The following is a 25,894-nucleotide window of genomic DNA, read 5'->3' as shown; positions in this document are numbered from 1 at the left end:
TAAATATTTATCTCAAACTATTTACTGATAGCTTCGATTAAACAGATTGTAAATTGAAATATGTAAAATATTTCCCTACAAAATTCCCTGGGAAAAAATATCTAGGTTGAATAAATATAACAACTGAACGAAGATAAAAGTTTACTCCAACTAACCGGCAGGTAGTTTCAATGTCGTTATTTGAACTTGGCCCAAACTGATCTATATTTATGTATCGAAATAATATTTTAAGTATTAATATCGGCAACATCTATTGACTCTAAAATGATGCAAAATACAGTGATTTTACCTCCTGAGGTTAAATTGTATGATGTAGAAAATTTAATACATAAAAAAATTTCTTGGTGATGCTAAATTACTGCAACGTGAAAAGAGTTCAAAATGATAGCGGTATATATATATATATATATATATATATATATATAATTACTAATACCTATAGCATACATATAAATTAATAATTTTAAGTCTTTGTCTTTTTCCAACCATTCGCTGGTGTCATTAATAATATTATTTTGTTATTCTTCTTTATTTTCTGCGGGAAGAATTACTTCAGGATCTATATTCTTTACGTCAATCTTTTCTAATTATTCAGATTCTCTATTTTTGGTAATTTTTATTAGAAGAACTAGCAACTATCAACAAGTCCTCATAGACACTTTGTCTCACGACCAGCAACCTCATGTAGAGTCGTAAGTTGCCATGTTATCAATTCCACTGGTAACTTTAACATCTTAGCATATAAGATCGAATAATGTAATCTAAATTTAAACTAATAACATTTAACGGGTTTTTACCCAAATATTTAGTGGCCAAAAACAGATTCCGAAAACGTTTTGTGATATAGCCCGATTGGGTATTTTAATTATATACCTTTTATAAAGGATTTTAAATAAACTTATAATTCTTCTTATCCCAAAAGAGAGACAAATCTTTGACATATCTGGAGAACACTAGAGGAAATCCTTGACGGACTTTTGAGGGCCTTAGGGGACTCTGTCCTTTGTTTTCGGGGAGTCTTTTTGACACTAAATATGTCTTTTATTACCACGGAACACTAACAATGTTGTTATTTATTATATTTACGTTTTTCGCAACGTTGGAAAATTGTATTCAAAAGCGAAGTCAAACTTTTCTTATCATATAAAAATATTTTTTAAAGTTTTATTCGAATGAGTTTATTCGAACAGGTGATGATCGTTTTAGCGTTATCCTTTTTGATATTCTCCATTTATTCTTATTCCTTTCTCTTGCCAATTTAGTTTCTTGAACACATCTTCTAGTATCACGATATAACTTGGTCAAAAATTGATAAAATTTTATTTTTCAAAATTCATTTTAAAGCTTATGGTGCCTTAAATCTTTTTTTCTTTGACAATTTGTTATTTTTAATAATAAATTGGCAATATTTAGGCTTCTAAGGGATCGATTTAAACTTTTAAAAGTTTCTTTGGTTTGTTTTGTTTTTAAAGAAACAAAACATGATTTGAAAAAGGCTATATCTTTATTAGATTATCAGTTATAAATATTTAAACAATTAAATTGTTAATAACAAATTCTTGTTTAAAAATTCAGGTTATCATGTTGAAGACTCACATTCAGCGGGTCAAAATACATAAAATTCCGTTGTACAATCTCATGGATCTCAATCGGCCACGGAATTTCCCTTTGTCCCTAGATTCTGAACCCCCTTTGCTCCAATGTATTGATATTGTAGTCATAATGGACTCCTCGTCAGCACATATCAAGCACTTAAGTACCCATCCATGAGTCGGCTACCTTCGTAACGAGGTGTCCTGTCGTAAATCATCAAAAGATATTGGCTGTGTTTGATTTCAAGTTCTAAGTACCGTTTAAGAATGTTAAGATATGTTTCTAAGGTGCTTTCGACGTTTTTTATATCTTCTTTTTGGACTTCCTGGGTCATGTTATCGGCATTAGTAAATTTGCGTGAGATGTAATGTGTATATCTGATGTATAAATATTAAAAAGAAGGGGAGACATAACTGACCCTGAGCCGTTTTGCAGGTTTCTGAAATTGAGGATATTGAAAACTTCTGCTTAGTTATTATTCGATTGTAAAATAAGCCATTTACCGGTATTCGGACCTATGTGTTTTATAAATTCAGGATAAATGTTGTTAACTCCTGCGGTATTTCAAATTTCAGAGCCTCTGCAAGTTTTTCGGGGTTAGTGAGCTTCATCGCTGGTAGGTTTTGTTGTTGTACACGGTTGGCTTCTTTTAATTGATATAGAATTTTGATCCATGTTGTTTAAAAACCGTAATGTCATTTTGCGTCTTTACCATCTCATAGATACAACATTCACCTAATCGGTACTATCAAAAAGGAATTATGTGCTGCCACGGTGTCTGTGAAGATCGTATTGCCATCCAATTCTTACCTGTCGTCATATTAAATTTTTGTTGATTGTTGAAAATTAAATGATCTGATATTATTTAATATTTTATTCGTAATTAAATAGCTGGTAAATGGTCAATCGGTAACATTGTATTTTGAAACATGCGGACAATTTGTACAATCAGTGTTTAAGTTACCATTGTTGGTAAATTGTTTAATTTACCGTTGATGTCGATTTATAATCGTTTTGTTCATTTGTTTCTTATTGTGGGCTAAGACGAAACATTAAGTCGAAGTAAGACGATTTGCGGTATACATTCTATCTGTGTTTCGCAGAATAAAAATGGATATAACAAATGGTATAAGTATACCGACATCCCACGTTATAGACTCGTCTCACAAGTGGAAAAACAAATTATGTGGAAGGTATATGATGGACTAAAAGAACAATATCTTCAACGGAAGCTGTTAGTTGCTGTTCTTTTTTAATAGGATTGCCAGTGGTTATATTTGAATATGTTGTGCGCAGAAAAACTGATTAATGTTTTAAAAGATCTAAGTACAAATCAGCGCTGACGAAAACCTATTGAGTTGGATGAGCCCGCAAAAAATGTCGTCAGAATGTACATTAATTTTTATTTAAGTAAAATAGACGAAATCAGAGGAAAGGTAATATCGTCGAAAGTTGAAATCGTTGGAAAGGTAATACATCGAGAGATCTTGGAGATGTATGTAAGTTAATACATAGTAGTTTGAACAGTCATGGTAGAAATGGTGTAGGTATTATTTTGAAGAACGAATGGAAGGAACATCTTGTAAAGGTAACCAGAAGAAGTGATATAATAATGCGTGTCCAACTAAATATAGGCAATACCAACGTGAACATCCTATGTGCTTACGCACCACAGGTAGGGTGTGAAGAACAGGAACAGGTAGAATTTTGGAAGGCCCTTGATTGTGAGATGCTCGAGATTCTAGTAGACGAAAAGTGTTTTATTGGAGGTGATTTAAATGGACATATTGGTACAGAAAGAGCGGGAATAGAAAGAGTTCATATAAATCTGGGGATGGGAATAAGGAATGATGAAGGAAATAGTGTGATTGACTTTGCAATGGCATGGGATTTGGCTGTCATTAATACATTTTTTATGAAGACGGAAGACCAGTTTGTTCCCTATAGTAGCGGGTGAAGGGAAAGTCAGATAGATTTTGTGCTGTGTAGAAGAAGTCAGCTAAAAGAGGTTACGAACTGTAAAGTGATAAAGGGCGAGTTTATGGCTATTCGACACCGACCGGTGATAGTCTTTAATAGTACGGTAATAGTCATTAATAGTAGAGCGCTGGAAGAGCTTGAGGAAAAAGATACGGTAAATGACTGATGGGAAGCCAACAGTAAAGTTATGGTGGGAGTGGGAATGGAAGTGCTAGGAAAAACATCTGGTAAAGGGCCTCCTAGAGACAAAGAAACTCAGTGGTGGAACAATGAAGTGCAACAGAAAGTTAGAGAGAAGAAAGAGGCTAGAAAGAGGTATAACAGGTCTAAAAGAGAAGAAGATAAATATATATACAAGGTGGCAAAGAGGGCAGCAAAGCGTGCTGTAGCTACTACTAAGGAAAGATCGTCTGCATAGCTGTATGAAGAGTTGAAAACATCCGAGGTGATGAAAAGGTTATACAGCATTGCTAAAGCAAGGAACATGTCATTAAAGGACTTGATGTGCGGCAGATTAAGAGTGCGGATGAAAGAGTGTTAAGAACCCATATTAAAATAAAGCAAAGATGGTAGGAGTATTTAGGTACCAGAGGAGAGACAGGATGCGTAATCCCAAATGAGAGTGTAATACCGGGGACAGCGAGAGATCAAGATGTCGAGACGTTAAATAGGACGAAGAACAGTAAGGCAGTAGGACCAGCTAAATCCAATTGAATTAGTTTGGGCTTAAATGAAGCGATATGTATTACAAACCTGTATGCCCACAAAATGTGGAAATTTGATGGGATGATAGTATATGGTATTCATATGGTACCTGTAATAGTAAAAGTCGGCGCCAACAAGTAAGAAGACTCAATGGATTTCCAAGATTCCGGTGATGTATAAAGTAACTTGTTAAAAAGTTTGATATGTTAAATGTAGATATCTTTATCGTTGTAAGATATTTTTATGCAAAACTTTTAAGAATTAATTTACTATATTTGTGTTAAAGGTACTAGGTACTATAACGATCATTTTAATTCACAGAGCTTAAAGTAATTTTCATTGTTAGATTTTTCTTTATTCAATTATTTATTAATCTTTCCAAAATACATAAGAGGCCTATATTAGATTTTAATACATAGAGCATAATAAAATTGTTTTAACTAACAATCGGTATCTAAATAAATTATTAAAAAAAACGTTATCTACCTATTTTTATTTTTTTTAAACAAATTCAACAAATTTTTTAAACAAATTCACAAACACTTGAATACGTCTGTTGTTACAGCTGACTCGCTATAAGGGAACCATATTACTTTTAAAATGTAAGGGGAGTTATTACAATGTTCTGGGCCCATATTATTTTGATTTTGTTATAGTAAACGACGTATTTGATTTGCACCTCGTACTGTTAGTAGATTTTATTACATGTATGTGTCACATTCCTTAATTTTTTGTTGTACTATAGTAAGAATATTGTAAAAGGTAGTACATGGCAATTTCGCAACGTTTTTTGTTTGTTTTAGGGATGGCAGAAAGTAATGCTGCTCTTAATAGATCGCTGCATTTGCATAGAGATACACAATTTGCAGCGGCGGCTCTATACCAACAACTTTACGGAGCAGCTGATCCTGAATCTGGGGAAATGTCTGTCCCAGCAACCTTTCAGGTATAACTTCCCAAAAAATTAATATTCTTTCTTTTCAACATCAACGATAAAAGCAGTCTGACATTATACTGAAATCGTCACAGAAAAACGCTATGCTTTCAATAAACGTCTTTAATACATCATATTCTCTTGATGTTAATGAAACACTCTTATGACTTTTTGTCTAGCTTTCGGAATGGTTGTATTCCTTTTTCAAGACACTGTAATAAGAAAAAAATGTAAATATCTATAAAATATTACAATTCTTCAGTGCAACTTACTAGTCGTTGAGATTATTTATCAAAGCATAGACACTCAACATTAATAACACACATATTTTTTTTTTTTTTTTTTTTTTTTTTTTTATTAACATTTAAGATTTGTACAATCTGTTTTGCAGTGAAAACAATAAGTAAAATTTTTTGTCTTTACATGACAGAGAGATGTAAGGTCCAGTGACCAAATCATCACGACACAAATTGCCTTGTTTACCGGTAGGATGTGCACATACACTGATACGCGAGCACTAAAAGCGACACTGATCACAATGGCTGGATGCTGTTGAAGGCGTAACTCCCACTGCTGTAGGCTCTGTCAGGATCGGTGAGGTAGGTCCAAGGGGTCATGTCGCTTCAATCTCTTCGCTTGTTGGTTGTTGAGAAGATTGTGTGCCAGGGTATTAGGATGCACCCGCAACCTGTTTTGATATTGTTCAGAAGATGTTTTGCAGTCTTCAGAGACTGTTAGTACCTGAAGATCTCTATGTATTGCATCATTCTGGATATACCAAGGTGCATTAGCGATTGTTCTCAGAGTTTTGGATTGGAATCTTTGTACTATCATAATATTAGATTTGCTAGCTGAACCCCAGAGCTGTGAGCCATATGTCCAAATGGGTTTTATTATTGTATTGTATATCGGCAGCTTGTTGTCAATCGATAGGTGAGAGTTTTTTCCCAACATCCAATAAAGTTTTCTGTATAGAATTCCCAATTGAAGCCTTTTCGTCCATATATGTTTGGTCCAAGTTAGACGTTTGTCAAGGTGAATACCTACTCAAAGTCAAAGTCAAAGTATTTTACGTCATGCTTTTGGGGCAAAGGATGTCCATTGAGGTTAACGTGTGGACATGTACCTCTTCTTAGAGTGAATGTAATTTGTGCGGATTTTGAGGGGTTTACTCTAATTCTCCAGAGTTTAAGCCATTCGTTTGTTTTGTTCAGATGTAGTTGCAGTCTCTCTGATGCTATTATTGGATTGCTATGAGAGGCCAAGAAAGCAGTATCATCTGCAAATGTTGCAAGCGTTAGGTTATTGCTTATTGGCAAGTCAGCCGTATATATCAGGTACAGAATCGGTCCGAGCACACTACCCTGAGGTACACCAGATAGGATGGGGTAGAGTTTTGTATAGGCTTCACTATATTTTACCAGATATCTCCTTTCTGTAAGGTATGATTGAAGCAGTTTAAAGTAAGGGTAAGTTAAATTTTTCTTTAATTTGTACAGAAGTCCTGTATGCCACACCTTGTCAAAAGCTTAAGAGGCGTCTAAAAAGGCTGCAGTACAGTATTGCTTGTTTCTCGAGACTACTTCTTATTGTTGTGTATAGTCTGTGAACTTGTTCGATTGTACCATGTTGGTTACGAAAACCAAATTGATGGTCAGGTATGCGACACTTTTCGTCCAATATTGGTTTGATTTTTCGTAGCAGAAGTTTTTCGAAGACCTTAGAGATGACTGGGAGTAGACTAATCGGTCGGTATGAGTTGACATCTTTTGGATCTTTACCAGGTTTTTGAATGAGTATAATCTGTGCCACTTTCCATTGCAGAGGGAAGTAATGCAGACTAAGCATAGCATTGAAGATCATAGTGATTATTCTGTAACAGTCATTGGTTAGTTCCTGGAGGATCTTACCCGTTATGAGGTCGAATCCCGGAGCCTTATTGGGTTGTATCTCATTCTTTATTATCTGTTTTACTTCTTTAATAGTAAACTTGGTGATTGGTAGTTCCATTTGATATGGAGCTTCAAGAAAAGAATTAAATGGTTCTTCTTGTTCTAATGGCACTACTCTGTTAAATGGACTAAATACTGTAGAAAGATGTTCAGCGAATGTCTCAGATTTTTCTGTGTCTGTTCTTGCCCATTTACCTTTGACATTTTTTAGAGGAGGTATGGCGTCTTGTGGACCTTTTATCTTTCTCGTCGCCTTTTATAGAGAATAATTGGTGTCTTTGGACGGAGTCAAATTTTCTAAGTAAGTTTGGATCCCCCCATTTTTCTCTTCTTTTAATAGATTTTTAAGTCTTCTGGTAATTCTGTTTAAATTTTGTTTGTCAATAGGAGCGTGTGTGTTTTGCCACTTTTTCCTAAGTTTTCTTTTCTCATCGATCAGGTTTTTTGCACTTTGCGAACAGTTTATGCTTTCCTTCCATGTTGTTTGTTCAGGAGTAGAAATCCAACCTGCCTTTTGTATGGAGGTAGTAAGTTGTTGTACCGCATTTTCAATTTGTAATTCTGTTTTAAGTGGCAAGTTCGTTGGTATTTGTTCTGCTAGTGCGCTTCGGAATATTTTCCAATTTGTTTGATTATTGGTTAGGACTGGATGCTTATTTCTGAGTATGATTTTGGAGTCTAGGTTAATTAGAATGGGAGAATGATCTGAAGAGAGCTCCCAGCATGATTCTATTGCTAAATAGTTAAGAGCGATACCTTTAATCACACAGAAGTCTAAGAGATCTGGTGTTTTATTTGGATCTGTAGGCCAATAAGTTGGTTCTCCTGTAGATATGTGTTGTAGGTTGTTTCCTGTTATTGACTTCAGCAGTTGTCTACCCCTTGTTGTAATTACGCTAGAGCCCCAGTGATGATGTTTACAGTTAAAGTCTCCTCCTGCTAGGAATTTGTGTCCAAGAGAACTGAAATAGGTGCTAAAGTTGTTTTCGTTGATTGGTTGACCAGGAGGACAGTAGACCGCAGATAAGGTAAGGTTGCCTAGCCAGTCTTCGATGACAATGCTAGTTGATTGCAGGTACTTTTCACTGAGCTTATTTAACTCATGGTGTTTTATATTAGATTTGATAATGATAGCTGTGCCACCGTGTGCCTTATCATTTGGATGTTTTGTGTAGTGGACAATGTATTTTGGAATTTTGATATAGTTTTTGTCTGTTAGATGAGCTTCTAATACAAGCATAACATCAATTTTCTTCTCGTCGAGGAAAATTTTTATTTCTTGGATGTGGTTCGTTAGGCCATTTGAGTTCCAGACGGCTATTTTAAGTCTGTGTTGCATTAGGGCATTTTGGAAATCATAGTCATAAGAAGATTAAGCATAGTGTCCATTCTCTCTACTAGTTTTGTCATCAGGTTTTCAAGGTTGGCAATTTTCGTTGAATGGTTTGAGCCGACATTAGTTTGTTGATTTGTGATTTAATCCGCTTGACTATTTCCTGAAGTTTTTTGAGCGTAAGAAACACCAGGGGTTACTCTTTGACTATTGGTTTCATAGGTGTCTGTTCTGTGGGTCTCTTGATTCTTTCTGAGTTGGGGGAATTTTTCCTTTTGTATTTGTTTGTATACGCTGCAGCCCTTATAGTTGGCCGGATGGTTTCCCATACAAAGTACACATTTTACGTTATTGCAGCGTTCTTTTCGTGGACAGTGTAAAGTAAGATGATTACTTGCACACTTTACGCATCTTGGAGGCATATGGCAGAATTTTTGTGTGTGACCGTAGCGTTGACATTTGGTACATTGGGGAACCTGACGTTTGGGATATGGTGGTTCGAAGGACACAATCATGTTCTGAAGTGCTCTCACATCATATATGTCTTTATTATTTGGCTTAGTTTTTAATTCTATATAAAAGAGCGGAAGCGCTATTTTGGATCCATTCTTATATATATTAGCTATGTTGGTTACTTCGTGTCCCATTAATCCTAGCTCATGTACTAAAGCGTCTTTATCTGCTGTCTGATGCATATTACGAAACACAACTCGGAATGTTCTTTCTTCCTTTGTTTGGTAGGTGTAATAATGTGTTTTTTTCTCATTGAGTGCTTTGGTTATGTTTCGGTAATATTCAGAAGTTGAGGGCTGGATCTTTACTTGGTCTTTATAGAGACATTTGATGGAATATCCCAGAGGGATATTGTTTCTAACAATAACACACATATAAAATATAAAATAATGGACAAAATACATTCTAAAATTCTTTAAAATTTAGGTACAGATAGTAAAACTTAGTTTGTCATCTTCTCCAATGTTTTTCATGTTTGATTACTTCTCCATCTTCCAACATGAGGTTCTGTTGTTTCCCGCCGATACACATATACTCGGTTTTTTGGATATTGATTTCAAGTCCCCATTTTTTGTACTCCTCGATTAATTTTAGAGTCATATACTCAATATCTTCATAATCTTGTGCTATTACTAGTTGATCATCTGCAAATGACAAAGTGTATATGCTATTGTTGTTAATTGGCATTCCCATATTTCTACATTTGCGCTTCACAGTTTTAGAGCTTGTTCTAGATACATTTTAAATAATGTCGGGGAGAGACAGCAGCCCTGCTTAAGGCCTTTATTCATTTGGAGTCCACTTGACAAATTGTTTCCAACCTTTACCTTTGAGTTAGCATTAGCATACAGTTCCTTGGTCGCATTTATTATATTCATGCTTATGTTTATTTTCTCTAACGCTTCCCATAATTTATAATGTGGTACGCTATCATAAGCCTTTCGTAGGTCTACATACAATAAATGTACTTCTTGATTAACGACTGTTTTCTTTTCAATAATCTGTGTAATGCGAAACAAATAATCAACCGTAGATCTACTTGCCCTAAATCATGCTCGTTCCTTAGCCTCTAAGTCTTTATATTCGCTTTCTATTCTGTTTTTAATTACTTTTCCGTATATTCTATTGATCGAGTTTGTCACGGCAATGCCTCTGTAATTGTCACATTCATCCCTACTGCCTTTTTTGTGTATAGTGGATATGAATGATGTCTTTCACTCCTCTGGGGTTGTCATTCCATTAATGCAGTTTTGGAACAGTTTGGCTAAACTTGTATATAGTTTGGTTGTACCGTTTTTAATTAACTCTGCAGGGATGTTACCTAGACCCGGTGCTTTGTTATTTTTTAGAGATCTACATACATCTTCCACTTCTTTCGTTGTTATTCGTATGGGTGAAGTTAAAATATTTATATTTTGTGTTTTTTTGCTGTCTTTAAATTGTGGCCCATCTTCCCTTAGTAGTTTCTGAAAATATTGGTCCCAGTCATCCATTGTTATTGTTGACACTATGTCTTTCTTCTTATCTTGTCGTAAGACTCTCCAACTTTCTGTACTTCTTCGTAATCCTAGATGTGAATTTATCATGTTACACTTTTGTTGTCATGCTTCATTTTTCTTCCGACATATCATTTTTCGTACTTTAGCTTGAGACTTCTTGTAGATTATTTTATCCGTTATATTCTTTGTATTTAATAATTTTAGATATTGGTCTCTTTTCTTCTTTATTTCTTGTTCTATTTCTTCGTCAAACCAATATGGAAGTTTTCTTTGATTTTGGATTTGGTATCCAATGGCTTCTGTTGCTGCCCCCTGGAGACACCTTTTTATGTGAGTGTAATGTTCTTCATTATTATTAAATTGTTTATTTTTCAACTTTGGATTTAATTAATTTCTGTATAATTCTCTCGCGCTTTCTTGTTCTAAGCTGATTAGGTTATACCTCTTCTGTATTTCTTTCTCCCTTTCATTTCCTTCTTTAGGTTTATTTACTCCAAATGTGATCTTCTTTTAATAAGTGATGATCGCTTCCACAGGTAGCTCCTCTCAATACTCTATTTGTCTTTTGTCGTATGATTGTGTAGTCTATGATTGATTTTTACTCTCTCGTATTTTGCATCCATGTGTATTTGTGTATGTCTCTGTGTTGAAAAAATCCATTTGCAATTTTTATTTCATTTTGTTCGCATAATCGTCTGGTACCATTATCATTTACGTGGTCCTCTCCGAATTGACCTTTAACTGCGTTATGAGGTTTTTTTTCAGTTCTGCTGTTTAAGTTTCCCAAGATGATAATTTTTTGAGATGTGCCGACTTTGCAACCTTTAAATTCAATTTCTCAAAAAAATCGTTTTTAATGTTTACACCCAAGATTGTGTATTTGTGTCCTCTAATCGTAAGGTTCATTTTTATCATTCTCTCGTTTATGGCTTCGCAAGTGGTTATGTATTTCCTTAGCTTCTTACGTATTAATATGGCAACACCTTGTTGAACTCTTTTCTTTCTCCTTTGGTACCCCGCTGTAGAAGTGATCATATTCTACGATCTCTTCTGATCCTTGGCCCTTTCGTTTTGTTTCGGTAATTACTGTGATGTCCAATTTCAGCTTACTCATTTCATATATTGTTTCATTTATTTTAGGTCTAAAACCTTGCACGTTCCAAGTTCCGAAATTCATACTCTTTTTTCATAGCGTACGTCGTCGTTTGTTGATCGATTCATTCCGAGGCGTTTTGCTGCGTTTTTTAACATTTGATTCTCTTGGTTAAAAGCCAATAACTTTCAATAAATTTAGAGATTTGGATATTTACATAAATCGTTGGAAGTTGAATGGATCTCAATTTAACTGGTTACATTCGATCCGTAAGACGATTTAGCAAATTTTGTGAACTAACTATAGCTATTTTTGCCGAAATGAAAATTGTATTTTCAAGTGATAAAAAATAATAAATTTGTAATTCGGAAATAATTGACGAAAATGAGTTTAATATTACTACTCGGATTTTTTTGGAGTCGCTGAACACGAATATCATGTTGGTGATGATCTCCTAGGTACCTGGTGCCTAGGATGGGCCTTGTCTCCTGGAATTTTATGAAAATTCAATACGAAATCGATGCAAACTCATTACTCGGAGGTTTTCGGAGTCGCTGATCACGAATATTATGCTGTTAGGTTACACAGTAAATAAATATTAAATTTTTATTTTTCATTATAAAATTCAATTTATTTTTATAAATTCGAATCCACCGTTTCATTTTCTTCGTCTATCGATTAATTTTCATATTTTTCGTTATCTTTGCAATTAACGCCTGCATAATTTTTGCACGTGACACTGCAATGCAATCCGTGTTTCCTGTATGAAAATGAATTTCTACAATCGATTTTGCACCCGCAAAATATCAAGCTCCTGATGCTTGGTGGATCAGCTAATCATTGTGTCATTTTTATGGGAACTAAAGTTTGTTCTTTGAGTAGGTTCCCATCCCCAATCTGTGGAGTTTAAGTCATTTTGCTCTCCGTAGCGCTAGTTTTGTACCTGAACATATACTCTCTTCAGGTGCTAGGCATTTTAGTGGTGCCTATGGCACCATTTTATAGTTGCTAGTACATTTTACCGAGCGCAATGTTCTTGTTTTTTGCAATTGCCATTAAATACATTTGATATGTATACATCTCTGCCAACCGAGTGGTACTCTCTTTATATTTCTCGGGTATGTTGGGCTTTCTACAGTAAGTCACTGTACATTTTCAGAAGTAGTTGACGCCATGTTCAATTAATTCATAAATTAATACATCACGTTGTTTAAATTTTTGTGCATTTAATATTAAGTTTGGATCTTTTTCAAAACTATTAAAACATTTTATTTTCCCTTGGCCAAAGGTAGCAGATACGGTATCGCAACCTGTTATCGTATGCAGCAATAAAATGTTTTCTTGCACAGATGAAAAGTGCTCCAAACCCTTAGAAGAATATAATTCTTTCGGTTTATTTTGTCGAGCAGGTTTCATGAGGTAATCCTTTATGTCCGATGGGGTCAGGGCAGTACGTAGCACAAGTATATCAGTATATCTTCTGTACCAGTAACTATTATTTTACTAATATCATTTGCCAGTTCTATTGCAGTGGCTACGATCGTTCTGTCCTCGTATTTTTTAGCGAACATATCGAGAAAAAAAATGTGTGTTACAATTTGAAAGGTAACAGGTTAGCGTCTACAACTTGCACTTTGATAATGCTACCAACTGTATTAAAAGCACCAAATTTTAAAAAGAATGTTTAGAATAATTATTTTCAATATTCGATAAATCTTATGTGAAATGAAATAATATTACGAGTACCAATGAATTAGTATTCAAGATACCGAAGTAATGAATTCGAACTGATTTTATATCTAATTTCCATGAAACTCCAGGAGACGAGATCGTTGTCGTCATGATATTTGTACTCAGCGACTCCAGAAACCCCCGAGTAACGAGTTTGCACTGATTTTATATTAATTTTCCATAAAACTTCAGGAAATGAGGCTCGTCCTGGGCACCATGTGTTTCGAAGACTTGCATAATATTCTTGTTTAGCGACCCCAAAAGCCACCGAGTAGTAATATTGAACTCATTTCCTTCAATTATTTCCGAATTACAAATTTATTATTTTATATCACTTGGAAATACAATTTTCATTTCGACATCATCACTTTAGTTCACAAAATTTCCTAACGCTCTTACGAATCGAATGCAGCAAATTTCATTGAGATCCTTCCAACTGCAAGAAATTGGTATCTTTTAGGCTTTCTACTGCTTCATTGCCTCGCCTACATATTGTGCACCATATTCTATTTACCTTATCCCTCCATTTCATTCACGGTATCTTCCCTAAACGTCAAAGAAAGTGGACGTGGCTATCCCCAGACGAAAAACCTCGGAACGCAATAAATTACATACTGTGTAACAAAACAGATATCATACAGGACGTAACAGTAATAAAGACGTCGTCAGTAAGTAGCGATCACCGAATGGTTAGAGCGGAATTAGAGATAAAACTTAGTAAAAATAGAAATAAATTTAGAAAAACTTGGAATATAGACACAGATAAACTAAAATCTAATACAGAAAAATATAAAAGCAAGTTCAAATCCGCGAAAGTATTAAATCTAGATAACCTTAGCTTAAATGAAATCAATAAAGTCATAACAAAAGAACTATTAAACGCAAGCTCAGAAGTGGCAACCGCTAACAGAAAACGAAAATCTAAAATAAGTGTAGAATCACAAAACATGCTGAAACAAAGAAAAGATCTTCTGAGACAAAACAAAAGTGACACTGCAGAATTTAAGGAACTTAATCGAGTAATAAGAAAACAGATAAAAGAAGACATTAAAAAACATCAAGAAGACCGTATAGAACAAGTCATAGAAAAAAAAACGAAGTCTCAAATGCACTAAACCATAATTAGGAAAGAAAAACAATATCCATTAAAAATAAACAAGAATAACTAGAAAAAAGTAAATTTGATATAGCAAACTCAATTGAAATGTTCTACGCCGATCTGTATCGTTCCAAAAACGATACTCTTAACTCCTCAAAGCAGAATTTGAAAAGGCAGATAACAAATGTCAACTCAGAAGTGATGCCCTAAATAAGCCACGAAGAAATAGAAAGAGCAGTAAAAGAAATAAAAAGGAATAAAGCTGGAAAGCGGTGGAATCCTAGCAGAAATGCTGAAGGAAGGCGGAGAAGAAGTCATCACATATCTAAAAATGCTATTTAATAAATGTCTATTCGAAGGCAACATACCCGGACAATAGAATACTGCTAAAAAAATACTAATACACAAAAAGGGAGACACCACAGACCTGAAAAGTTATCGACCAATTTCACTTCTTTCACTTTACAAAACCGTTACAAAGATTATTATAAATAGGTTAACAATTAAATTTGACGGATATCAACCAGTAGAACAAGCCGGATTTAGAAAAGACTAACAAATACAATCTCCCATTATGTCTGGCTTTTATAGATTATGAAAATGCTTTTAATAGCGTAAAACTGTGGGCAATAGAAGAAGCATTAGTCAACAACCGGATGGACTCCAGGTACAGAATATTAATACATAATATTTACGAACAAGCTGAAATGATAGTGACGTTGGGTAATGGAATCGAAACAAGACCAGTAAAAATCAACCGAGGCGTAAGACAAGGAGACATAATATCTCCAAAATTATTTACAGCTGCCCTAGAAGATATCTTTAAGTCAATAGACTGGGAAAATAAGGGAATCCCTATTAACGGAAGATACTTGAACCATCTTAGATACGCAGATGATTTAGTACTAATAGCCGACACGTGGAGTGCACTGAATATGATGATTGAGGAGCTACACACAGAATCCCTAAAAAAGGACTGAAAATGAATTTCAGCAAAACTAAACTAATGTCAAACAAAGATTGTAAACCTATGACAAACATCCAAGGGACAGAGATAGGACACGTAGGTGAATTTACATATCTGGGTCAAAATGTCAAGGTAAGCAAAGAAAATCAGACTACCGAAATAAGCAGACGTGTAAAAATGGGATGGGCAGCATTCGAAAGATTCTCATATGTACTTAAAAATAAAAGTACACCTCAAAGACTGCGAACCAAAGTGTTTAATTTCTCTATCCTACCTGTACTTACATATGGAGCTCAAACCTGGACATTCACTAAAATAAACATGAAGAAGATCACAAAAACTCAGAGAGCTATGGAACGACAGATGCTAGGTATCTCACTCAAAGACCATAAAACCAATGAAGACATTCGTAATAGAACAAAAGTAAAAGATGCTGTGGAACAAGCAACTAAACTGAAATGGAAATGGGCTGGACATAACGAACGTCTTAAGGATGGCCGATGGAATAAAGAAATCGGGAATTGGCGGCTATATGAAGCCAAAAGATCACAAGGGCCTATATTCGGCAATCCGAATAGAGAGAAGGGCTTAAAAAAAATCTTCCCTATAGAAATAGTTCCTTAATTGATAGTGTCCAGTCACCACCTCTAATAAGATCTGTTTTATCTCTCGTATGTTAAAATCCATCAGACTAGACAAAAGCATTATGTCAATGTTATAAGTATTTTCTTCATATAGGTTTAACCGTGTATAACATCCCGTTTGTTATTTTCGGAATGGTTATGGGCCTTCATAGAGTCTTATTTTGCTAGTTAACGTACTTAAACTCCATCAGACTCCGGTCCCCGTATTAGTCTATTGTGCCAGTTTATTTAATAGATCCTTGTAGTTTCTGACTAATTTAGATTTGGTCATTGTTTACCGCTACTATTTTCACTTGGGTGACAATAAAGATATTTATTCTCTTTGCTCTATCTTTTTCGCGTGCCATGCTTGTTTTCAAGCGTTGGTAAATGCCATGTTAAGTTGCTGTTTCATAAGTAGAGTATTGGCTCAGGTATAATTTACGTGTTTGCCTTAGAATCCTTAGTCTGGTCACATGTACAATTTTTAATCCATCAGTGAAACATTAGATATCCATTTGTATAAGAGATACTATGGCCGTGTTAATTGTTTCCGTGAAGATAATTGTTGACATTATCATAGTTTTTATTTGAAAGAGGGTTTACTATTAATATATCGTTAGCTTTAGTACACAGAATAATTAAAAGGACTACCGCAGAAATAGGCAATTCGAACAGAAAAATATAAGTGACAACCTCTAATAATGATGTTCCTCTACTGTTTGGGAAATTATTTAGTATTTATTTACATATTTTACATTCAATATTTTTATTACTGTATTATAATATGATCTTATTTAATGGTATATTCTTCCTACTTATTTACTTGAAGAATTTTCTTAAAAGATTACAGTATATTATTTTCTTTTATTCAGTAAATTCTCATTGTCAATGTGGCTAACACATGTAATCTGTTTTTTAAGTTCAAAGAAATTGACTTGTTTTTGTAATTTTTGGTTAACTGCGTCGCAAGCACAAAAAACGTTGCAAAGTGTAAAATTTCTGTGACCATTTAGTGAAATGATCGTCTTTCAGAAGTGCATTACAATAGCTCTGATTTATGAGGGTTTGCTTCCGTTGCCACCTCTTGAATGTTTAGACACGGATTTTTATCCTTACAAATTCTAAGAAAGATCACTTTCAATCGAGACAGCGTACTGTAATCGTCTAAAGTTTATCAGGACGTCCTTTTTTCGTGCCTCGGCCGGCGCCGCGACGCGCAGTTGCTACTATTCTATTGCTTGCTACAATTAATACACCATATTTTAAAGGTGAGTGTTTTTTTTTTTCTTTTTACAGTTAACAGCAATGAGTGAACCCAGCTGTTTTTCGGGATATTTAAATTGATTGCTCATTTATTCACAAATAAAATATTGCATTTTTCTTCGTTATTATTTTAATTTATTTAACCAGCGACCGCTAAGTTTTACACAAAACATCTATTCAGAGCTACGCGATATTTATCAGTATTTATGTCCGTAGAATAGTGATTCTGGTGTATAAATAAGGACATTTGATCTCATCACTGCTGCGTACAAGTAGTTTGTCTTTGATTTCAACTCCCAGGTTGTACAAGCTTCTCCAAAGTACAACCGTTCTGCAATTTCGGTATAGTTGCGTAGTCCTATTGATTTGTTTATGTAACGTACCAGTATAATTTAGTGCATTAATCGTCTAACTTAAATTTCAGCAGAAAATTTTGCTTTGATAACCATCACGAAATGCTCTGCAAAGCCTTCAGTCAACATCAAGACCACCAACAACAGTTGTTGTAGCATAGTTACTGGGTGATACTTGGTGATAATACTTCTGTTTGAGTATCGATGCCCTTAAGATGATAGCCTGTTTGTACGTTTCTGCAGATATTATTCAGAATTTACGAATCTGAGTTATTCATTGCAACATCATTTCATGTTTTGTGATTAGTTTTCTTTCTTTACATTAGTGTTTTGTATTTTGAGATTTTCGAACTTTTGAATATATATACCGGATGGCGAATCGCCAAACGGGCCATAGGAAACTCAATGGCAGCGGCGGCTCGCCAGGTGAAGTAGGTGAAGGTGAGGTTCACCAAAAAAATATAATTAAATTGAGACAAATAAATAAAAAATAAAAGCAACATTAATATATCTAAATTCTGAAATCAATTATTTATTCTCTTTTAATTAATCTAAAAATTAAAAAAGGCAGCTAACTTTATTATCGTTGCGGTAGGTACTTGACGGTCAAGTCCTGACCTGTGTCACTTGCTGTGTAGTGCGTATGATTCAGGAATAGGACGGTGAAGATTATTTTTGAAATGCGAAATTCATCTGCATTAGCGTTCACGGTTGCCATGGCAACGTGACGTCAGCTTGTCCCTAGTGATAGTTGAGAAACATAGCAAGTGCAGTGCCGTCGAAAAATATCTTATTCGTCTTCACGCACTGGCCACTAGTTGCATGGATACCTATTTAGTATTTGCAGCGACAATATTTTGAAATTTAGTCTATTATATAGATATTTTTTATATAGTATAGTGTATAGTATAGTATTTATAAGTTTAGTTTAGTCACAGTATTAAGTTTATTTGTTTAGTGCACTTTATTAATATATTTCTCTGTGGTTTGTTTCGGATTTCGGATATAAAGTGTTCTCGTGGATTTCGTTTGGACAAAAATAATTTTAGACAGACATGAATCCCATTAATGACTTGGTGTGTAATATATTAGAGACTCCGTTTAGCAGGCGAGGTGTTTTAATCGCCAAAAAACCCCCAATGAAATGTCAAGGTTCAGAACTAAAATACCCCAAGCAAGTAGAACATATCGTATCTAGTATAAGTGCCCTAAAAAACTGTTTTCAAGTTATTAGGGCCCTAAACTCTATTTTTTTAACGAATTTTTAATGAGATTTGGACGCGACTTAGGTACCAAAACTCCTTTTGGCTCCGGCAAGCTTTCCTCATCTTCACCACTTTTTTAGGCCACGAGCCGCCGCTGCTCAATGGGAAATTCTGAATTGTTGCAATTGATGTTGTTGCATTGAAGAGTTGCAATTCTGACTTTTGGCTCCCAAGACAAAGACGAGTATTAGTAAGATCGTAGTGTTGATAACTTAATTTGTGAAAAATTTGCGCTTGTGTCACTGTTTCCCTAAAGGTGCGATATATTAAAAATATTAATTGTTTTTTATGTAATTCACTCGATAGTTTTGTATTTTTCAACATTAGGTAATATTAAATCTTCTTAACAATATTAACTTTGTTGTGGTGACTTTTTTTAAATTTATTTATTATTAATTTATTAATGTTTATACTAGTAATAGTCGGTATGAGGTTCAAGCTGTTTAATGATGATTCCATCAATCTCCTCGATAGTGAAAAAGAATATAAGAAGAATAAAAAAAAAGAGTGTGTGTACTTAGTACGTACGTAAAAGTTTATACTTCTTTTATATAATTTCAACGAAATTAATATATTTTTAACAGTTTACTTGTATTTTTTTTAATAATCAATTAATTTTAATACTTACTATTTTCCAAAAAAGTCCTTAAAATAATACCAAGAATTAAAAAAAAGGTAAGGCAACAACACGAGGTGTTCCACAGCTACGTGGTTCCGTAGCGGTGCCCATCCAAATAATAACCGCGTTCGACATTGCTGCTATGTGACAATAGAATAAAATTGATACACAATTATTTATGTTGGCAGATTATACAAGTAATATTAAGATTACTTTTTAATCTCCTTTTCATCATATTTTTATTAATCCTATTCCCGACGAATACTAATCCAAATACACAAAAATTATAATAAATAATATATTTACTAAATTTAACTTTATAAAATACATCCACCGAGATAATAGTCATTTCCTAATTATTACATTGACAGTAGTAGGTATCAATAATAATTATCTACACATCGTCGTACGTTTCATTTAATATTTTGATTTAACTTGTTTGAAAAAATGAAAATGAATTATGATGCACGGGAAAAGATATAGTGGACGTACTATATCACATACATATATTGTCTGTATGTGAAACCATAGTAGTAGAGTAAATAGACTGGCAAAAGGCTTCTAGAATAGATTTTCGTGGGCACTTTGTTGCTAAAATGTAAAACCCATTTTTTTTGGTTTCTAATATTTTTGTAATGCAAAATCACTTGGTCGTCCAAAAATCGTACTGGGAGGGGAGTGGTGGGGAGCCTTACAAAAAAAAATGCAATTTTTTTTCATCGTTTTTCCAATGAACAATATCCGAAAATTCATCACTCAAATTTGCATACCTATCCGGACATTAGAAATATCCTTTTTTTATTTATAAAAATACGTTAAACCATTATTGTATACGGAGCGCCTTCATACAAAATCACTTGCCCTAAAAACCCATATTTTTAAAATCGTTTACCTCGCTCTACCTCGAAAAATATTGGGTTTAGCAAAAAATGGCTTCCTATAAACGTTATAGACCAAACATCAGAGAACATGTGGGTTTTTAGAATTTTGATTGGATAATTAGTTTAAAAAAAAAATTAAATAAATCTAATGTCATGTCACGACGGACAGTGGCGAACGCAGAGATGCGAGGGAGGGCGAGATTCCTATGCCATAGTCAACCGCAAATCGACTCTACTGATGGTGATGTTGTTACGGTCGTTTTTACCTCGAGACGCTGTTGTGTTATATTCTAGCCCAACAAGCGTATCGTTTTGCATATGTGCATTCTTTTTCATAAGCTTTGTTTTTCCCGAAGTCCACTGAGATTATTACAAGTGAGACCTAATAAAGTTCTTATGTGTTAATATATTATTAACAGTGATTAATTAAACTTATTGGTCGTTTTTATTCAAAAGGTATGTCTTATTTGTTTGGAAGGAGAAAGGCTGGTTAACTCTCAAGAAAGATCAAAAAAAACTTTTATTGAATGCACGAGCGAACGTATGAAAAATTGTTATGAGAATAAATACATGCGGCATATATTCTCAAAGTTTGATGATCTAAAAAAATGAAGATTTTTTAAAATGGCACGAAAACTGTTATAAATCTTATACGAGCTCAAAGAACATTGCCTCGTACAAGTCAAAAAATACTAAACTGCCATTTGATTTTCGTAGAGACGATATTTTTCAAAAACAGCCCTTGAGATCACCTTTTAATTTACAAAAGTGCATCTTTTATCAAAAGCGCTCGCCAAATCAAAAACTATGCCAAGTTATGACTTATAATATGCAAGAAAAAATAAGAGCGATATCACAAAGCAACCCTGTGTTCTTGGCGAGAACTGGAGAAAATGACTTAATTGCCTCGGAAATAAAATATCATGCCGCTTGTGTTTCGACTGAATTACGCAATTTAAATAAAAAATTTGTTGGAAATAGTAATGTTAACAAAACAGGCAATGAAGAATTTGGAAAACTTTTGGAGGAAATGGAGAAGGGTTTTGAAAAAGGTAAAGGATACAGCACAAAATCAATTGGCAAAAGGTATCGTGAAATTAGTGGCATTGACGACATGAGTGATAAACAAATAATTAAAAAAATGAAAAACCATTTTGGGGATGGTGTTGAATCAGTAAGGCCTCCTAGGCAAAATGAGCCTACAACTACAATTAAGACAATCGTGCACAACCACGACGAATCTGACACTTTTAGTTTCGGGGCATCGGAGCAACACATTCTAGTCAAAATGTGCCAAACTATCCGAAGCGAGATAAACAAGATGTCAACTGAGTCCGATTAAAAAAAAATGAATGTTAGAGACTACAAAAATTCTATTCCTGAAAGCTTGTATTCTCTTGTTAATCTTATTGTCCGCAATGAAAGCGATAATGAAAAGAAAATTGAAACTGTAAGCATTTTCCAAGACATTATTTTTGCCTGTTCGAATGGAAAAATAAAAACTCCAAAGCATATTGGGCTAGGACTTTTAGTTCACCAGGAAACAAGGTCGAAAAAACTCATTGAAGCAATACACGTTTGCGGTCATTCAATGTCATACATCGATACTCTTAGAGTGCGTAACAGCATCGCCCAAGAAGAAATTCAACTTTACTTGGAGAATAATCATGTAACCATACCGAGACAATTGGTACCCAATCGACTCGTTCAATTTGCTGCTGACAACATTGACATTTTGGAAGAGACTTTGGACAAAACACTTACTTTTCACGGAACCCAAATTGCTGCCTTCCAGAGAGGACCATTTAATGAAAATATACCTGGACAATTTAAATGTTTGCCGTATAATCAGAAGCTGGTAATACCAAATGATTTTCATTCCCTTCACAAAATTTATTTTGACAAATCAAAAAGAAAAGTACAATCTCAGGGAAATAAACTGAGCATCATAGAAAAGGGTCAGAATCTTAATAATAACATAAGATATGGCATGGTGCATTTGCAAAATGAGGGACTCTGTTAGGGATGAAACCGTTATCCCACAGAGGTCAGGATTTCATAAACCGACTGTGGAGGATAAATCACGTGTAACGACCTATGGCTACTTACCTGTACTACCCCATGTCTCGTCAGAATATGATACCGTTTGGACTGTTATCATAAAGTGCAATGAAATTGCTAAGAAGCTAAATAACACATACACCGTACTGACGTTTGATCAAGCGATCTATTATAAAGCTAAAGAACTCCAATGGTCCCAGCCAGCAGACACAAAAAACGTAGTCATTCGTCTAGGTGGATTTCACATGGTTATGAACTTCCTCAAAATAATTGGTCAGTTCATGACAGATTCTGGACTTGCTGATGTATGGTTGGACAGTGGTCTCTATGTTCAGTCCACAATTGATGGTATTTTATCTGGCAAAAAATACAATAAAGCTATACGAGCCCATAAGTTGACGTACGAAGCTCTGTCAAGATTATTAATAAATCTTTATAAGAAGTGGCTTTTAGAGTGTGGTAGTCCTTCTGTACATTATATTAACTTAATTCATCTTTGTACATCGGAAATCATCGATAACTTCAGGAGAAAAGAAGACATTATGCAACTCTCCGATAAAATCTCAACTTTAACTCGTGAACTTTTGACAGAGTTTCCAGAATTCATTGCAGCTCAAACTGCCACAGGCAAATACTGGAATACATACTTGGAAATGGTAGATATTCTATTAGAATTTGCCATTTTAGATATGTATATCCCAAGCTTTTGAAATTTAACCACTTTACTACGTCCTTAGTAAGCTTTATAATAATAACAATAATCTGTAAGAACATTTTTGGGGATACGGGATACCCCTACATACCAAGTCACCTAGGGCTCGATAACACGGAAAGAGTCCCACCAGAGCTCAATCTTTTTGATATCGTCAGTATCTGAGATGAGTGAATTTTCCCCTTTGAGGGAGTGCAAGCCGTATGGCTATATCTGGATAATATTAATAATTTAATAATAATAATAATAAGTATACAACCTTAAAGATATACAACAATACCTATTATGATAATATAAATACTACTATCACTTAACAAATACAGTATTTTAAAACTGTTAATAATCTGACAACAAAACGAGCTAAAGAAGTCACTATTTACGCTAGAGTATTCATCCTCCTTAAAATCAGCATCACAATGAAAAAACGACCATAACAACATCGCCATCAGTAGAGTCGATTTGCGGTTGACTGCGCATAGGAATCTCGCCCTTCCTCGCATCTCTGCGTTCAGCACTGTCCGTCGTGGCATGCCGATTTATTTAATTTTTTCTTAAACTAATTATCCAATCAAAATTCTAAAAAAACCAGCATTTTCTCTGATTTTTGGCCTATAACGTTTATAAAAAGCAATTTTTTGCTAAACCCAATATTTTTCGAGGTAGAGCGAGGTAAACGATTTTAAAAATATGGGTTTTCAGGGCAAGTGATTTTGTATGAAGGCGCTCCGTATACAATAATGGTATGACGTATTTTTAAAAATAAAAAAAATATATTTCTAATGTCCTGATGGGTATGCAAATTTGACGAATGAATTTTCGGATATTGTACATCCGAAAAACGATGAAAAAAAAAATTTTTTTTGTAAGGCTCCCCACCGCTCCCCTCCCACAACGATTTTTGGACGACCAAGTGATTTTGTCTTACAAAGATATTAGAAACCAAAAAAAATGGGTTTTACATTTTAGCAACAAAGTTCCCACGGGATAGCACAATAGGATCCTGTTTAAACTCTACTATAGATACGTATTACAGATTACAGTATTAATAAATCGGTACCTCGGAGGTAAAGGACACTCTGTCCATTTTCTTACTTTTTCAGGAGAGCAGTTTTAAAAATTTTTAAATTTGTAATCAGTAAATACTCAAATGTTTCTTATATTTAACCAAGATTAATATATTATTATTGTTGTGTGTATAATCGTTTTTCATTCCATGAAGTGTTATATACCTGAGGTTTACCGTTCATTATTTAAAATTTTTTTAAAAATGTGTAGTTGGACATAGTGTTGTTTACCTCTAACAACTTTTTTAAATAATGTGGCATTGCATGTTAAGGTCTTTACGAAATAAACAATACAAACACATTAAACAGCCTATACTATTATTTTATTAGAGGTAAATATTATAATGTTATAATAATTAAGTAAAATTATAGACGACAAGTTTCAAAATTGTTAAAGATGCTCCATATCATCTTCATCTTCTTGTGGGTAATCGTTTGTGGCTACATCGCTGTGTTAAATTTTGATAAAACGCATGACAAACTGACGGAACAAAAGGCAGTAGTGCAATTAAGTCATTGTACTTTTATTTTGTGATTGGTAATGGGATTACTGAGACTTGATTTAATTGGGCTGGAAACGTTACGATACCTCATGAAGTCCACTTCATACATATTTTGATTATTGAAGTCGGTCTTATAAAAGAACTTTCCAATGTGTTCTTGTTGGACTTGTAGGAAAACACATGTTGACAGTAGAACAGGGTCTTTATTAACATTTTTTTTTCTATTTACAAAAGGAGGATTAGATAACAATTTCTTATCGAACAGCGTTTTGAAGTTTTTGAAATCTGCAAGTTCCATATTGTGCACTGTGTATTTACCTGATGTTTGCCTAACTAGTTTTTGCCAGTCCCATGGTGTTAAAATGGCCAAATTGGAGAGTTTCTTTCCTTTTCTTTCGTTTAAAGCATGAACAGTGTCTGCTTCCATATGTGTGTGCCCTTTCAGTAAAAACTTTTGAGTGATCGTCTTTATTTGCAGTATCCAAAAATAGCACATTATAATACTTATATTTTTATTTTGTCCATAGCAGTTATCGGTCCAAAGAGTGATGTCCTCTACTTGACTACCTGGAATTGTATTGTCAGCCCATTTCAAAATTGACGAGGCAATTTCATTTGCACCTCAGGCCCCTTTCGATTCGTCCCACATTATACAATGTATAGAAGAATCACTGGCATCATGTAATGTAAAATTTAATGTCCAATGCTTCCTTTTGTAGAAACTAATACAATTGTTTGTTAGTGGTGAAGGCAAACATTTTTGCAAATCACCAGATAGTACTTTGTATTTTGGTGACTCTTTAGCTATTATAAAGTCCAATTGTTTTAAGTTATACCGAGTTTTAGATTCAATTAGGTGAGCATCATAATCAGCCTGTACACTGGTTAGTTCATCTGCAGTAAGATTATTTTTTAATTGAGCGGTGAATGTACTGCATGTATCGCAAATGTCTCTTTCGGGCGGTTTAAACGACAACTTGAAGTCTTTATTAAAAATATCTGCGTACAACCACTTTTTTGCTCTGAGCTTTGGATCTACATGTCTTTCATTGCATTCATCAATGTACAGTTGATATATCTTTTCTATTGTAAGTTCTGTGCCCAGATAATCCTCTTACTCCTTTCTCTGGAATAATGACTCTTGTATT

At 34.3% G+C, this 25,894-nt stretch overlaps 1 protein-coding gene across 2 annotated transcripts in view; it reads left to right on the top strand.

The window, feature by feature from the left end:
- Positions 1 to 25,894, top strand: part of LOC140443546 (arginine-hydroxylase NDUFAF5, mitochondrial-like) — a 119,482-nt gene that overhangs the window by 89,588 nt on the left and 4,000 nt on the right. For both annotated transcript variants that reach the window (XM_072534863.1, XM_072534862.1), the window contains one exon: positions 5,082 to 5,224. In XM_072534863.1, the coding sequence (XP_072390964.1) occupies positions 5,082 to 5,224 (143 nt within the window). The remainder of the gene's footprint in view (positions 1 to 5,081; positions 5,225 to 25,894) is intronic.

Source organism: Diabrotica undecimpunctata, chromosome 6, assembly GCF_040954645.1.
Source record: "Diabrotica undecimpunctata isolate CICGRU chromosome 6, icDiaUnde3, whole genome shotgun sequence".
NCBI classification, from domain to species: domain Eukaryota; kingdom Metazoa; phylum Arthropoda; class Insecta; order Coleoptera; family Chrysomelidae; genus Diabrotica; species Diabrotica undecimpunctata.
Note: the sequence above shows the minus strand (reverse complement) of the source record. Positions and strands in the feature narration are given on the sequence as shown.